This window comes from Loxodonta africana, chromosome 2, assembly GCF_030014295.1.
Source record: "Loxodonta africana isolate mLoxAfr1 chromosome 2, mLoxAfr1.hap2, whole genome shotgun sequence".
Lineage (NCBI taxonomy): Eukaryota > Metazoa > Chordata > Mammalia > Proboscidea > Elephantidae > Loxodonta > Loxodonta africana.
In genome coordinates, this window is record NC_087343.1 from 74443662 (window position 1) to 74459823 (window position 16162).

A 16162-nucleotide genomic window follows, 5' to 3' on the forward strand; every position below is an offset into this window, starting at 1 on the left:
CAAGTTGACACACATTTTGGGGGGACATAATTCAATCATAACAAGTCATAAGAATTCAAATAGTCCATATATTAGACCTTTTTCAGATATATGATTTGTAAATATTTTTCTCATCCTTTGGTTTGTCATTTCACTTTCTTGATGGTATCTTTTGAAGTAGAAAACCAACTGATTTTTGAACAAGTTTGCAAAAGCAGTTCAATAGAGTAAGCATAGCCTTTTCAACAAATGGTGCTGGAGCAAGTGGGTACCCTTAGGCAAAAAAATGAACCTCCAGCTAGGTCTCACACCTTATACAAAAATTAACTCAAAATGGATCGTGGACTTAGAAGATAAAGCTTTTAGGAATAACACAGGTGAAAATCTTAGGAAAAATATTTGGTTGGGCAAACAGTTCTGTGATTTGGTATCTTTCTGCTAATTGCCTCACTCCCAAGCCAATGCCATATATTCTAGGTTTTTGTTACGGCAGTATCCCAGTTGGCAATACTGATTATTAGGATAGTTAACCCCACCTGCTGCAACAAACAACCCCAGAAACCTCAGTTTAACACAATAAAGGTTTATTTTTCATTTATGCAAAATCCCATCCAGCTTGAGCAACTCCATTCCATCTTGGAGCTATATACCATTTGGATCCCACTGCTTCCAGTGTCACTGCAACAGGGGAAGAGAGAGAGAAGGTCATGGCTTTTAACTACCTCAGCCTGAAAGTGTAACTTTTGTTCGGGATCCATTGGCCAGAACTAGTCACGTGATCCTACAGCCTAACTTCACTTGAGGTTGGGAATATTCGGTAAGCAAGCACTAACAGTCTCCTCCGCCCTTAAGCATCTTTATTTATACAGATATAATCAAACACAAATTTATTGTCTTATTTTTACCCTTTTCTTAAAATGTAGCAAATTGTTATGGACTTAATTGTGTCCCCCCAAAATAATGTGTTGGAATCCTAAAGATCTCGGCTGCTAACCAAAAGGTTGGCAGTTTGAATCCACCAGCTGCTTCTTGGAATCCTATGGTGCAGTTCTACTCTGTCCTATAGGGTCGCTATGAGTCGGAATTAACTAGAGGAAAATGAGTTTGGTTTGGTCTTATACCTGTGGATGTGATCCCTTTTGGGAAGAGGGTTTTATTTGTTATGTTAATGAGGCCATGTCAGTGTAGGGTGTGTCCTAAACCTAATCCCTCCTGAGTGACATAAGGAGCACCTACACACAGAGTGAAAAGAGCACAAATAGGGAAAACAAATGCCATGTGAAGATCACCAAGGAACTGAGGAAGGCTGAGGTTGCAGAAGTTGAGAAAAGTATCTTCCCTAAGAGCTGACAGTGAGGCTTCCCCTAGAGCTGGTGCCCTGAATTAGGACTTCTAGCCTCCTGAACTGTAAGAAAATCAATTTCTCTTCTTTAAAACCACCCACTTTGTAGTATTTGTTATAGCAGCAGTAAGAAGCTAATATACACTATATACATTCTTCCACACCTTGCTTTTTTCATTTAACCTCTGTCTAGGATTTTCCATATCATACAGAGAGAGCTTCTGCATTCCTTTTTTTTTTTTTTTTTAATAGTTACACAGCATTATGTTGTGTGGCTATAATATTTATTTAGCCATTCTCTCTCTTTGTAGTCAATCTCTTCTTTATGAAAACTTGAAGTTTCTGATTTTTTGGTAATACAATGGTGCAATAGGTAATTTTGTACCTATGTCATTTCAAACACGTGTGGGAGTATCTGTAGGATAAATTTCCAGAAATATGACTGCCAGGTAAGAGGACAAATCATTAGTAAAGTATGCATTTAGAAATTACCAGTTGCCCTCCATAGAGGTTATACCATCTTCGCTCTCACCCAACAGTGTATGTGAGCGCCTCTTTCACTGTAGCCTCCCTACAGAGCATGTTGTCCAAGTTATGTATTTTGGCCAATTTGATGGATGAAAATAATACTTCAGTATAGTTTTTTTTTTTTTTAATTATGAGTAATGGTGAATGTCTTAATATTTTTAAGGGCCATTTGTATTTCTTTTTCTGTAGACTGCCTGTTCACGTCCTTTGCCCACTTTATCTGTCTACCTTTAGAATATGTGCTGCTAAAACAAGCTTTGAAAACATTTTCAAAGACATAAGGAAGCAGAATGACCCATCACTAATTTGTATTTCTATAAGGCTCTCCAGATTTATAGCATCAAAACAGATTGGTCACTCTAAATATTTACAATAGCCTAAGGCTACACTGAGGAGCCCTGGTGGCACAGTGAATAAGCTGTTAACCAAAAGGTCCGCAGTTTGAACCCAACAGCTGCTCTGTGGGAGAAAGTTGTGGCAGTTGGCTTTCATAAAGATCTACAGACTTGGAAACCCTATGGGACAGTTCTACCCTGTCCTATAGGGTTTCTATGAGTTGGAATTGACTCAATGGGTTTGTTTTTTTTTTTAAGGCTACATTACCAGTGGAGTCCCTGGGTGGTGCAAACTATTAAGTGATAGACTACTAACAGAAAGATTGGCAGTTAGAACCCACCCGGGGCGCCTGAGAAGACAGGCATGGTTCAGTCAGCCTTGATGGCAATAACAGTGTACCCTACAAAGTTATGTTAAAATGGTCACAATATGTGTTAAAAATTGTAACAATATAAACATTAATATTTGCCATGTTGTTATTGTGTGGCTTAATAGCGACCCTGTGGTGACAGATTAGGACAGAGTAGACGTGCTTCTGCTTCGTAGGGTTTCCTAGGCTGTAAAATCTTGATGTTCTTCTCCACTTGGAGTGGTTTGAATCTTCGACCTTTTGATTAGCAGCCAAGCACTTAACCATTGCAACACCTGGGTTTCTCATCTTTACCATAGGACTTAATATATAACTTTTGGGAAATGATATGGGTAGCTTATGTTTCAAAATCCAACTTTTTAAAAAGTTTGAACTTTTGAGTTCTCTCAAACTTATAAGTAGAGGCAGCAGTTCAAATATCAGGAGTAATGGTAGGGAATACAAACAGAAGTCGAAATCAAGTACAGTGAAACCTGTGAGAGCCAGAACTTGAATGAACTACCTTGTTTTGTAAGAATCCTACCTTGTTTTAGTTTTGAGTTTTCCTTCTCTGACAAAATTCCACCTAACACAGGTTCTGGCTTTTGCAGGTTTTACTGTAATACCAATAAGTAAGGGAATGTGAAAACTAAAAATACCCATTGCCATTGACTCAAATCCAACTGACTGTGATTCTATAGGACAGAACAGAACTGCCCCATAGGGTTTCTGAGGCTGTCAATCTTTATGAAAGCAGGCTGCCACATCTTTCTCCCTCAGAGTTGAAGGTGGGTGCAAACCACTGACCTTTTGGCTAGCAGCCAAGCTCTTAGCCACTGCACCACCAGGGCTCCTAGAGAATATGAGGTGGCCCTATACTGACTGACCCAGAATTTACTTTTTCTGAGCTAGCCATTAACTCCCACACTTTAACAACAGCTTGTACTACTTACTTGGTTTCAGATTGAATTTTGGACTATACCAAAATTGTAAACCGGCTGTCTGTATAGGAAATGGTCCTAGATCACTCACAAGCCGATGAATAACCCACCCAAAACCACTGCCATCGAGTCGATTCCGACTCATAGCGACCCTATAGGACAGAGTAGAACTGCCCCATAGAGTAGCCAATGAATAAAAAAGGGCAAAATAAGCACACCTGACACCTTCACCAGCAAAGGGAAACAACAGTGAAACACGTGGGCCTGGGAAGAGGGGTGGGGCCTCGCTCCACAGCGGCAGAGGATCTTGCGCCCGCTCGCTCCTCCCCGTGACGTCATAGGCAGGTCCCGCCCCCGGCTGTCGGCAACTGGTAATCTGTGGCTCACAAGCGCCCGGAAGCTACCCCTACTCCAGGGGTCGTGATGGGCAGCAAAATGGCGTCCGCCAGCAGGGTCGTTCAGGTAAAGAGATTGGGCGACTTTCCGCACCGTGGGCTGTAGGGATGGTGCTGACTATAGCAACGGCGCTGGGGAGGAAAGGCTATGGAGGAGGCTGCGTGGTGATCGCAGCCTTGAGCAGGGCCGGCGGCGGCGCCCGAGGGTGTGTGTGACAATTGGACCTTTGAGCCCGTTGGGCTGGGCAGTGAGCCAGGGTCCGGAGCTGAGGGCTCGAGCCCCGCCGCGGAATGCGGCATCTCGGCAGGTAGGCACAGAGTTGCTCTGGGGTTCTTGGACTCTCCTCCACCGGGACCTCATTAGCCGCTTCGGAGTCTGAAGACAGGCTAGGCTGCCCTGCAATAGCTTAGCCAATCGCCGTGTAGTATTGTCTGTGATGTCTGGGTGCAGCCAATCGGAAGGAAGGAGATAGCGGCGAGAGAAAGGAAGCGGACCCTGTCTGTAACCCAGTGTCCCTTCAAGGACTTGGGCGTGGACGGAGAATTGGCCCCGCGGGCTGCGTCCTCACCCGGGGACTATTCTCCACAAGCTCTCCAGGTGTCTGGCTACCGGCCAGATCGGGAAAAGAGAAAAAAAGGATATTATTAAAGTTTATCTGTAGTCTATGTTTTAGTGTCGGTTTTCCAAGCCTTTGTTTTCTCAGTTGTAGATAGGCAAGTGGAGGATCTTTGTTAGTGTGCATATGAGCTACTAACTCCTGAGAGTTTTTGCTTCTCCAGCAGTGGTCCTTAGCTTAAATGAGAGGTAAAATTGGTATGTAGATGGACACACCCTCCACTTTTGTGGTTGAAGTACACGATCTTTTTTTTATCCTCAAAACGTATTGGTTCATGGTTAACTTTTAGTTTGAAGTGACAGGTGCACTTTTGCACAACTATATGTCTTAAAATCCTTTTCCTGAAGTTGTCTGTCTAAATGATAATCCTAGATCCCAGTCTTTGATCCCATTGCAACAAATGATTCTCATTTATTCATTTCAGTGGGTAGTTACTGAACGTTTACTAATTAAAGATTCTGTGAGGACATTGAGAACGTATCTCTAATATGTACATCTGAAAAAGGACTAGTATCCATAATACGGAGCCCTAGTGGCTCAGTGATTAAGAGCTTGGCAGTTCGAATACACCCGCTGTACCTTAGAAACACTAGAGGCAGTTCTACTTTATCCTGTAGAATTGTTATGAGTTGGAATCAACTCCACGGCAACGGGTTTTTGGTTATCCATAATACATAACTCAATTTAAAAATAAGTAAAAGATTTGAATGGGTAATGCACAAAAGAAGATACCAAATGGCAACAAGCCTGTGAAAAAGTGCCAACATAATTACTCATCAGGAAAATGCAAATTTAGACCAGGAGCTACTACCACACACTCACCAAAACGATTAAGATTTAAAAGACTGACAATACCAAGTGGTGATGAGAATATGAAGTACTTGAAACCATATGAAGCACCATACATTGCTGGTGGGAGTCTTAAATGGTATAGCCACTTTGGAAAACTGTCAGTCTCTAATAAAGTTTCCCGTTCAACAATTTATACACAGCTTGTTTCATGACATTAGTTACAAACCCCTAAATGTGCCAGCACTCTTCCTCTTTCCTCCTTGAGTTAACTGTGTCCATTCACCCAGCTTTCTTGCCCCTACCATTCTTCTGAACTTTGCTTTTGGGCAAATGCTGCCCTCTAGATCTCCTATGGTTGATTTTTTTGAGGTGTACATTCCTCACTGGTCTGCTTTTATATGGCTATAATGTAATCTCCAGGAGTAATTTCATTTCCAAGTTTGAGGATGACTAAGGGCCATTGTCTCGGGGATTCCACCAGTCTCTGTCAGACTAGTAAGCTGGTCTTATTGATGAGTTTGAATTTTGTTCTACATTTCTCTCTCACTCTGGCCATGACCTACTATTGTGGTCCTGATGACCCAGTAATTCTACTCTGAGATTTAAACCCAAGAGAAATGAGTGCATCTGCCCACAAAAAGGCTTGTGTAAGAATGTTCATAGTATCTTTATTCACAATAGCCTCCAAACCAGAAACAATCCAAATGTTCATTAGCAGGATAAACAAATTATGGTAGAGTCACAGCAATAATAAAGAAAGAATTATTGATGTATCAAAAAAAAAAACTGTAAGATATGCAGATAGGAATGGTCTGTGCCCTTCTAACAGGAGCAAAGACCTGTACTCAAATATTCGTAATACAAAGCAGTGTTTGGTAACATTATGTAATAATTACATATAATATTACAAAATTTATGGAGTACTTCTGGGTCAGGCCTATACTCAGTGCCAGGACTGCAGTAGCAATAAGACAGACATGCTGTCTCCATAGAGCTTAGAACCTAGATGCTGATCATACCTTGAAGAACCAAGTATTTCAACAGAGTGGCACAAACTCATGGGAAATCCAAAGCATGATCTCAGAACATTCAGAAGAGAAATTTGCCAGGACTACGGAGTATTACACAAAAGTAATTTTAGAAGGATAAGTTAAAGGTTTTAATTAAAGGCCTGCTGAATGCCAAGCAGTATACACTTGATATGTTTGGGCCGGTGTGAGAGCAGAAAGGTGACTGTTTATCATTTAGGAAGTGATTTGGCTATATAAGCTACGAAGTTGTCAAGGACTTCATTTTACTTGGATCCACAATTTTCCTTGGATCCACAATCAACGCCCATGGAAGCAGCAGCCAAGAAATCAAACGATGTATTGCACTGGGCAAATCTGCCACAAAAGACCTCTTTAAAGTGTTAAAAATCAAAGATATCACTTTGATGGCCAAGGTGCGCCTCACGCAAGCCATGGTATTTTCCATAGCCTCATATGCATTTAAAAGCTGGACAACATCATAATTCAAAGGCATCAATTCTTCATCAGTCTTCCTTATTCATTGTCCAGCTTTTGCATGCTGTTTTATTTTTTTTATTATAATTTCTGAGGTGCATATTTATCACCCTGTGTTCCTTCTAGTGTACTGTTCACTTCTGAAAGGTTCTTCTCATAATTTTCACTGAGTTCAAAACTCTAACCCCAGCTATAACCTCATCTTCCCTCAATTACTTCCTACAGTTAGTTTCATCAAGCCCTTCATTTCCTTGATTGTTCCCTTTTCTTCCAGTCAATTGGTTCCATCCTGCCTTCTTTTCTTATCCAGTCTGGGACCCAGGGTCCATTCAACCCTTCTCTTACCAGCACCCTTATTTTCACCTCACCGGTAAATCCCAAACTCTGAATTAAGCCAATCACCCATCTTCTCTCTTGTGGCTGATATGGGCAATAGCTATTCACCTCAGAAATTATGATTAAGAAAATAAACCAACCAAAACCAAACCCATTGCCGTTGAGTCAATTCCGACTTCTATAGGATGGAGTAGAGCTACCCCATAGAGTTTCCAAGGAGTGGCTGGTGGATTCAAACTGCCAACCTTTTGGTTACCAGCTTGAGCCCTTAACCACTGTGCCACCAGTGCTTCGATAAAGAAAATAGTGGATTAAAAAAAACAGAAAAATGAAAACAGAATCACAGAGTAATGAAGAAAGACTTAAAGGATTCAGAGAAAGTAATAGAAGTAGATGACAGATAAGAAGATTCAACTTGTGTCTAAGTATCCATTTGCCATCCAGTTGATTCCAACTCATAGCAACCCTGTAACACAGAGTAGAACTGCCCCATAGGGTTTCCAAGGCTGTAACCTTTACAGATGCAGACTACCACATCTTTCGCTTTGAACTATTGACCTTTCATCTAGCAGCTGTGCTCTTAACCACTGTGTTACCAGGGCTCCTTTGTATAATTAGTCTCTGAAAAAGAAAAAACAAATAGGACAAATTCCAAAACTTGTAATTTAATGAACCTTTTTTGATATAATAGAATAACCTACACCTTGTACTGGGAAAATTCATGCCAGTATGGTTGACCAGTGGGTATATTCTAGTAAAAGCATTAGATTAAAAAGAATAACAGTAACGAGACTCAAAAGGGAAAGTCTTCAGAGTTTTCAACAATACTACGTAAAAGAAACACATGGATAATATTTAAGGTATTTAAGGAAAGAAAATCTGAAACAAGGATTTTATATCTATCTAGCCATACTGACCTTCAACATAAAGGCCACAAACTCCTCTGAACCCTCACTAACTCTGAATGTTGTTTCTAGGATCCCTTCCTACTAGATTTTGTAATCAGAGAAAATGTCTTAGAGAGAAATGACATTTGAGCTGTGTTTTAAAGGATAAGTATTCAGGTGAGGGGGTAGACATGAGAGTAGTGGGAGTTGGAGGGGAGATTTCTTGACAGAGGATATGAGTTGTAGATGTAACAGGGATGAGAATGGCATGGTACATTTGGGAAATGAAAAATATTTCAAAATACTTGGAGTAAATGGTAAATAAGAGGTGGTGGGAAATGAGGCTGGAGACGTAGAAAGAGGTCAGATCACGACCGGTCTTGTGAGTGCCAAGTAAGACTTTGAACTTTATCCTGAAAGCTGTTGAAAATTTTCTAATAGGGAGTGACAGCTAGGATAGAACATTATTTCAAGAAGCCTGGCTATGGAAGAGAAGCAATGGTTAACTAGAGGAAGAGAGTTGTTTTGTCTTGAACATGGAAGACTTTAGCACACTTTTATGCTGAGGGAGACGACTACCGTACGTATGTTCCATCATTTTCTCACAACAACGGAATTATGGTGGTGCATTTTCAGGCCAGCCCCAACAAGCCTGTTTACTCTGTGCCCATATAAAATATATATGTGTATATGTACAAATATATGGCAGATAAACACACACACCTCAATTTCTTCAGTTACACAGCAATTTATAGATTACTTTTGTTAGAAATAGTACTTGGTTTATTAGATTCTTAGCATTGTATATTCAGGGGATTTCACACTGATGGGTCCGTTTAAGGTTCTCTTTAGCGTTATTGTGGAGCCCTGGTGGTGCAGTAGTTAAGATTATGGCTACTAACCAAAAGGTTGGCAGTTTGAATCCACCAGCTGTTCCTTGGAAACCCTGTGGGGCAGCTCTACTCTGCTATAGGGTCACTGAGTTGGAATTGACTGTATGGCAAAGAGTTTAGGTTTTTGGTTTGTTAGCATTATTGGAGCTTAACTGGTGGCACTGTGGTTAAGCGTTTGGCTGCTAACTGAAAAGTCGGCAGTTCAAACCAGCCATTCCTGGGCAGAAAGATGTGGCAGTCTGTTTCCATAAAGATTACAGCTTTAGAAACCTGTGGGGGCAGTTCTATAGGGTTGTTATGAATCAAAATCAACTGAGCGGCAGCGGGGATTATAGCATTATTAAAGGTCCCTGGGTAGCTCAAAAGGTTTGCACTTGACTACTAACCTAAAGGTTGGTAGTTCAAACCCACCCAGAGGCACCCCAGAAGAAAGGCCTGATTATCTGCTGCTGCTAATATTACAGTCAGGAAAGCCCTATGGAGCATGGGGTTGACATGAGTCAGAATCAACTTGACAGCAATGGGTTTGGTTTTGGTTTTGATAGCATTATCTCCGTCACTCATCTGTCAATTTGTCATTCTGCTGTGATGGCTTACATGTTGCTATGATGCTGGAAGTTATGCCACTGGTATTTCAAATACCAGCAAAGTCACCCCTGGTGGACAGATTTCAGCAGAGCTTCCAGACTAAAATAGACTAGGACAAAAGGCCTGGTGCTCTATTTCTGAAAATTAGCCAGTGAAAATCCCATGGATCACAAGCAAAGATTACCTGATACAGTGCTGGAGCGTGAGGTTGGAAGGCACTTAAAATCCAGTGTCTGCAACAGTGGGCTCAAGCACGAAGGTGGCACAGGACTGGGTAACGTTTCGTTCTGTTGTACATGGGGTCACCACGAGCCAAAGTTGACTCAGCAGTAACCAACAACGTAGCATTATCTGGAATTTTAAGAATAAAAGTGTTAATACTTTCCAAATATCTGTTATAAAAACATTCTACATTCTAAAAATAACCTGTTTGTATGGGTATAGGAAAAAGACTAAAATAAAGGGCTATCAAATGTTTTAACAGTCTGGTTTATATGGGTGTTGGAATTATAGTGTTTATTTTCTTCTTTGTGCTTTTCTGCATTTTTTTTAACACAGAATGTGTTACTTTTATAGTCAGAAAAAAATATTTTTTTAATTACCTAAATTTCAATATGATTATTTACTTTTTATCTTGTTCTAAAATTAGGTATTGATTAACACAGCAGGGAAAAAACACCTGATATAATCCATGCAATGTGAAATCTGTGTCATCTTGATAGGGTTGTTTTGAGGTCATTTGATAGTATAGTAAAATACCTTGTGTACAGAGTTGTTACGAACAGCAGAAAAATAAGTTAATAATTCATAAACCAGCTTTCCAGGTTGGGATCAATACAATTTATAGTTCTTGTCCAATATTAAGTATTTCGTTTTAGCAAAGGTATCTTATTTATGAGGTTCAGTAAATCATTTCTTTTACAGATAGTATTAGGGGGTTATTTTAGTGCTTCATCTTTTTTCATGCATTTTATTTTTCCTTTAGGTAGTCAAGCCACATACTCCATTAATAAGGTTCCCTGATAGAACTGACAATCCTAAACCCAGTGGTAAGTTATACTTTATTTAGGTTTTTTTTGTTTAAATGTCTATGTGCATATTTACACATATTTTACTATAGGAAGCATCTCTCATTATGTAATCAGGTATTGTAGCTTAAATCAAAATGGTATCTTAGGTAGCATGCAAGTAGAAATGAACTTACTACCTCCATTTTAAAAAGGTAGTGACTCAACAGATGTCTGAATTTTTAATAATACTGAGTTTATATAGGGGAGCTGTCTTAGTTTGCCAGTGCTACCATAACAAAAATACAAGGGGGTGGCTTTAAGAAACAGAAATTTATTCTCTCACAGCTTAGGAGGCTAGAAGTCCCAACTCAGGGTACCAGCTCTAAGAAAGGCTCTCTGTTCTCCCTGGGGGAAAATCCTTGGCTCAGCTTATCTATCTTCTTGATGTTCCTTGGAGATCTCCATGTGGTCTGTCTTTCCCCTGTTCTTGTTCGCTTTCTTCTGTGCCTAATCGGCTCTTTCATTTCTCAAAAGTGATTGGTTTAAAACAGACCCTACGCTGATATGGCCTCCTTAACAGCAAACTCTATCCCCAAATGGCATCTCATCCATCTGTAGGTCTGGGGGCTAGGATTTACAACACATATTTTGGGGGGAGGGGACACAGTTCAATCTGTAACAGGAACTTTTATCCTACCTTTCTTCTAAGAGTCTCCTGTGCTTACGTGTGCAGAGGTCATGAGGAATAATAACCATTCCTGTGTTTCTCTACCAGCCAACCTTCTTTTCTTTCATTCACTAATTGATCTTTCCGATCAAACATAAATATTTTTGGATTGCCTTAGTCCTTAGCAATTATTGATTATAAAGTAATTGAACTATAAATTAATGGGAGAAGATTCTGGAAGGGTTCTGTTTTTATCTGACCCATCCTTTTAATCAGATCCTCTGTCACTGTCTTTATTATAAGATACTTGATCTTTAATTTGAGGAGAGTGACAAATTTTATAGGGATACTTTTAACTTATCGTAACTACTATCGAAGAATTAAGATATGGGTGATGAACAAGTATTAAGGAATTGAGAAAACTGTTCTCATCTACATTTACCAACTTTCTTATTCCCCATTATATTACCTGCAAACTCCTATATCTGTTGGGCTATGAGGGCTTACCCAGTACCTTATATGGCAGAAACTTACAGTAATGCGGGTTACCCATAATGGGTACCCCACTAAATAGAAAGTTTATTATACAAACTTGTGAAATTTAGTAATTCACTTACTTAAAACTACCTCTTTGTTTTAAAATGAACTTTTTATGAAATTATATATCCTACATATTTTTATGTAACTCAGCCACCCAACTGAGTTACTCTAAAATATGTACCTCTAGTACTGACTTATAATTCAGGAATGACTTGACTATTTAGTAGCAGATAAACAACATAGTATTTTAAGGCACTCATACAATTTCTCTGAGTATGTTGTTATTTATTTATTTATTTCATTTCAGTATCAGAAGCTTTGAGATCAGCAGGAATACCTTCACACTCTCCTGCAATGTCACAGCATTCTAAGGGAAGTAAATCACCAGATTTGCTGACGCATCAAGGTCCACCAGACACTGCAGAAATAATAAAAACATTACCTCAGAAATACAGAAGGAAACTTGTGTCTCAAGAAGAAATCGAATTTATCCAAGTATGTTGTTGATCTTTATCATAGGACTGTGCAAAACACCTTAATGTTTTTGACTTTTGGAGTTTCACCTGCTGATTAACATGCTTTTTCCACTGTCTTGTCAAAGTGTGGCCATAGTAAGACAGTGACAGTCAGGCCAGGACTGTGAAACAGACACAGTCAGAGCCCTTGTAAACATGTATGAAGGTATAAATGTGTTCAAGTGTAACCAGGCAAGGGATATAAATTTATCAATTTCAAAACTGGAGGCCGAGAAATACTAGTAGTTATTAGATTGACATTCATAAGCTATAGAGCAGAAGTTCCCAACTGGCTGTCTAGATTCAGTCTCAAGTGCTTAAAAAAACCTGAGTAATTGGTCAGCATTTAAAAATGGGGAAAACTGACATAAAAATAACTAACTCTAACTTCTGGAAAAAATCAGAAGATCTGACAGCACTGGGCCAATGATTCTTCCTGGCAGCAATCACCTGAAGCTGAGTGGTGGGTGCCCCTTTTAGAGACAGCCATATACTCCCATTTACTGCCTCTTCCCCAAACTACCTTTGCTTATCTGTTACCTTCCTAGCCCCTTTAGGCATGTGAATTTCTTACTTCTTGCCTACAGAGTTATTTTCATTGTCAAATATACAAGAGAATAAGGTTGAAATAAATTCAGTGTCTTAAAAAATAAAAGCTATAGAATCTCCAAGGAGAAGTACAGGCAACAGCATTAAAGATGTATTTTGAACTAGGCATACTCCTATTCATCCTCATTCGTTTAGTTAACAGACATTTATTGACTGCATACTATGTGCTAGGCACTATCAGGAATTCCGAAGGTAACAAGCAATCCAAGATTCTTCCTCTCCAGTAGTTAAAAACCCAGTAGGCCTCTTATATTCCACTGAGGGCAAAACTGGTGACAAAGCATCTCTGATTGTGAACCTGGAGCTGCAAATGTGAAGGCAGTGTCAAAGGGTGAGAGAACTGTAGCTGTAAATATGCTGCATTACTCTTTGGGAGACCCAAGAGTGAAAGCTAAGATTGCATCAATTTGTGCGAGTGTGCGTACTGTGCAATTTTAAAGCACATATATGCACAGGGAATTCAGAAAGGGTTAAATAAGCCTGGGTGTAAAATTACAGGTATATGTCAGGCTGAAAACATGTGTGTATAAGTTGTATTAGGTGCTTTGAGTCGATTCCAACTCACAGCGACCCTGTATGTCACAGTAGAACTGCTCCCATAGGGTTTCCTAGGCTGCAGGTTGCCAGGTCTTTTCTCCCAAGGAGCGCCTCCGGCAGGCTCAAACTGCTGATCTTTCAGTTAGCAGCTGATCACTTAACCATTGTGCCACCTGGGTTCTTTGTGTGTATAAGAGGAGATAATGATTAGTAATGAGGGTCTGGATTGACGTATGTACAATAAATACATGATGGCTCAGGAAGGGGTTGCAGATGATGGATGGTAACTGATTGGGAACATAAACCTCTAAGGCAGTAAACCTCTAACTGAATTCTATCAGTATACTAAAAAAAAAAAAACCCTATGGCATTGAGTTGATTCCAACTCATAGTGACCCTATAGATTTCTACTAATTTATAAGTAGTGAGCTAGGTACTATAGAGGATACAAAAGAGAATAAGATGTGGTGCCTCACCTCAAAGAGTTTAGAATTAAGATGGGAACAAAAAGATAGACCAGAAGTACTTAAATAATAATAATAATAATAATAGAAGGCAACAGAAGAGATATATGTAATTGTCAAAGAGTGATATTGACAGTAAGTACTCTGAGTTTAAAGGAAATACCTATAGATGTTAATAGAATTTGTGTTAATAAAACAGATTTGACTTAAATTCTACTTGGATAGAATGTATATTATCCTTTAATGCTGGATTAAAAAAAAAAAAACGGTGAACACCTATCACTTTTGTAATGGGGGAAGAAAATTTTAAAAAATACATCTCAACAAGAAAATGTTTTTTAAGTGGTAGAATTGAGTTTGGCTGAAAACTCCTAAATGTATATTTCAAACTCTACAAACTCCATTATTGTGGAAGAAGGAGGTAGGCAAACAAAAACTATCATTTATCATTTGCTCCTTTTTTAGAAGGAAAAAAAAAAAGCTTTCGTAAGAAATGAGTAATATAAATAAAACTAGGGCCCAGGGCTTGTTCACCTTTTGTAAGAAGATAAATTATTTTTAAAAAATTTTAGGTACAGCCATTTACTTGTAAATAATTGGACACTAATTATAGATCCATCTTATCAATACATTAAACTGCAGACCCCTACTTGGTGGCACTTTAGTTTTGTATGAAATTGTACATTTTTTCCCCAAAACATTCCAAAATCCAGGTTTTCCCACTCATTTAGACAGACCTATCCATCAACCAGAGCCCTCGTTAAGAGCTCGGCTGCTAACTTAAAGGTCGGCAGTTCGAATCCACCAGCCACTCCTTGGAAACCCTATGGGGCAGTTCTACTGTGTCCTATAGGGTCACTGTGAGTCGGAACTGACTTGAAGGCAAAGGGTTTGGTTTGACACACAGGAAAAAAAAGCACTGCAAATTATTGATTTTGCTAAATTTCGATCATTGAATACTACATGTCTTTTTAATGTTCTGTATAATGAAATGGGAAGTATGTATATAACATTTCTGCCACGTATTAAAGTATGAAAGTAGTCCCAAGGTAAAGCACTTGCTGGAGTTGCCAGGTGAATTAGCTACTTTTTTCATGGAACATCATCTTTACTTGAAATAAAGACTGACAAACTGTACCTCTTCAGACTTGGGTATTGGCAGATGCTTCCTTAAAATTATGAACAAATTAAACCTGTCACTTCAAGGAAACCAAATGACAGTGAAAAGTGCCAATGATAAATTTTCAGCTGTCTAGCAAAAATTACAATTTTCGTACTTTAAAATCCATTGGTGCAACACAGATCTATGGATCAGAGGAGAGTTCATTAAAATGGTTTGATTTCTACAGTGCAACTAATATTTAATAACCCACAACTGTTCATGTATGATGGAGTTATCAACGAATGCCCATAATTATTTGGAAAGGCTACTAAAACTACATGTCTGTCTGAGGCCAGATGTTCTTCATGTACTTTAACGAAGACAATGTATTACAACAGTTTGCATGTAAAATCATATATGAAAATCCTGCTGTCTTCTATTAAGGCAGATATTCAAGAGATTTAAAAAATATATAAAAGTTACTCATATTTTTTTGTTTTGGAAAATACAATTATCTTTTGCAAAAAATATTATTTTAAATAATAGATTTATTATTGTTATTTGTAAATGGATTAATATTTTTAAATTTCTTAATTTCTAATATGGTACATAAGGAGCCCTGGTGGTGCAAATGGTTACATATTTGGCTGCTAACCAAAAGGTTGGCAGTTTGAACCCACTCAGCAGCTCTACAAGAAAAGACCTGGCAATCTGCTTTAAAGATTGCAACCAAGAAAACCCTATAGGGCAGTTCTGCTCTATCACATGGGGTCGCTATGACTTGAAATCGACTTGGCACCTAACAACAACAATATGGTACATATCAACAGATATTACCACATTTAAAAAAAAAAAGCTTTTTGGGGTCCTCAATAATTTTTCAGAGTGTAAAGGGGTTCTGAGACCAAGAAATTGGAGAATCATTGATCTAGATCAACCTTAAATTCCTTCCAGATCTGAAGTTATGTTTATAATAAGAGACACAAGTACCCCAAAACTATGAAAAACCTAAAATTGTTTTTTAAAAATCTGAAGATCATTTGCTTAAAACTGTACACATTTCTTTAGTGGCCATGAAAACATTTCCTGTATAAATTTAACACCTTATCTTATTGCTTTATTTTTTTCCTTTTCAGCGTGGAGGTCCAGAATAATCACTGACAATGTGGCTGCTGTTTGTCATCAGACAAAAAAATTATCTTTACAATAAAGGACTTCCAAAATGAGAAA

At 38.8% G+C, this 16162-nt stretch overlaps 1 protein-coding gene across 1 annotated transcript; it reads left to right on the plus strand.

Moving 5' to 3' along the window:
- The first annotated feature begins 3808 nt into the window (after positions 1-3808).
- On the plus strand, positions 3809-16162 carry KGD4 (alpha-ketoglutarate dehydrogenase subunit 4). Its single transcript, XM_003408077.4, has 4 exons — positions 3809-3937; positions 10474-10537; positions 12013-12200; positions 16069-16162. Exons 1-4 carry the CDS (start codon positions 3899-3901, stop codon positions 16084-16086), a joined length of 309 nt encoding a protein of 102 aa, XP_003408125.1. The 5' UTR covers positions 3809-3898; the 3' UTR covers positions 16087-16162.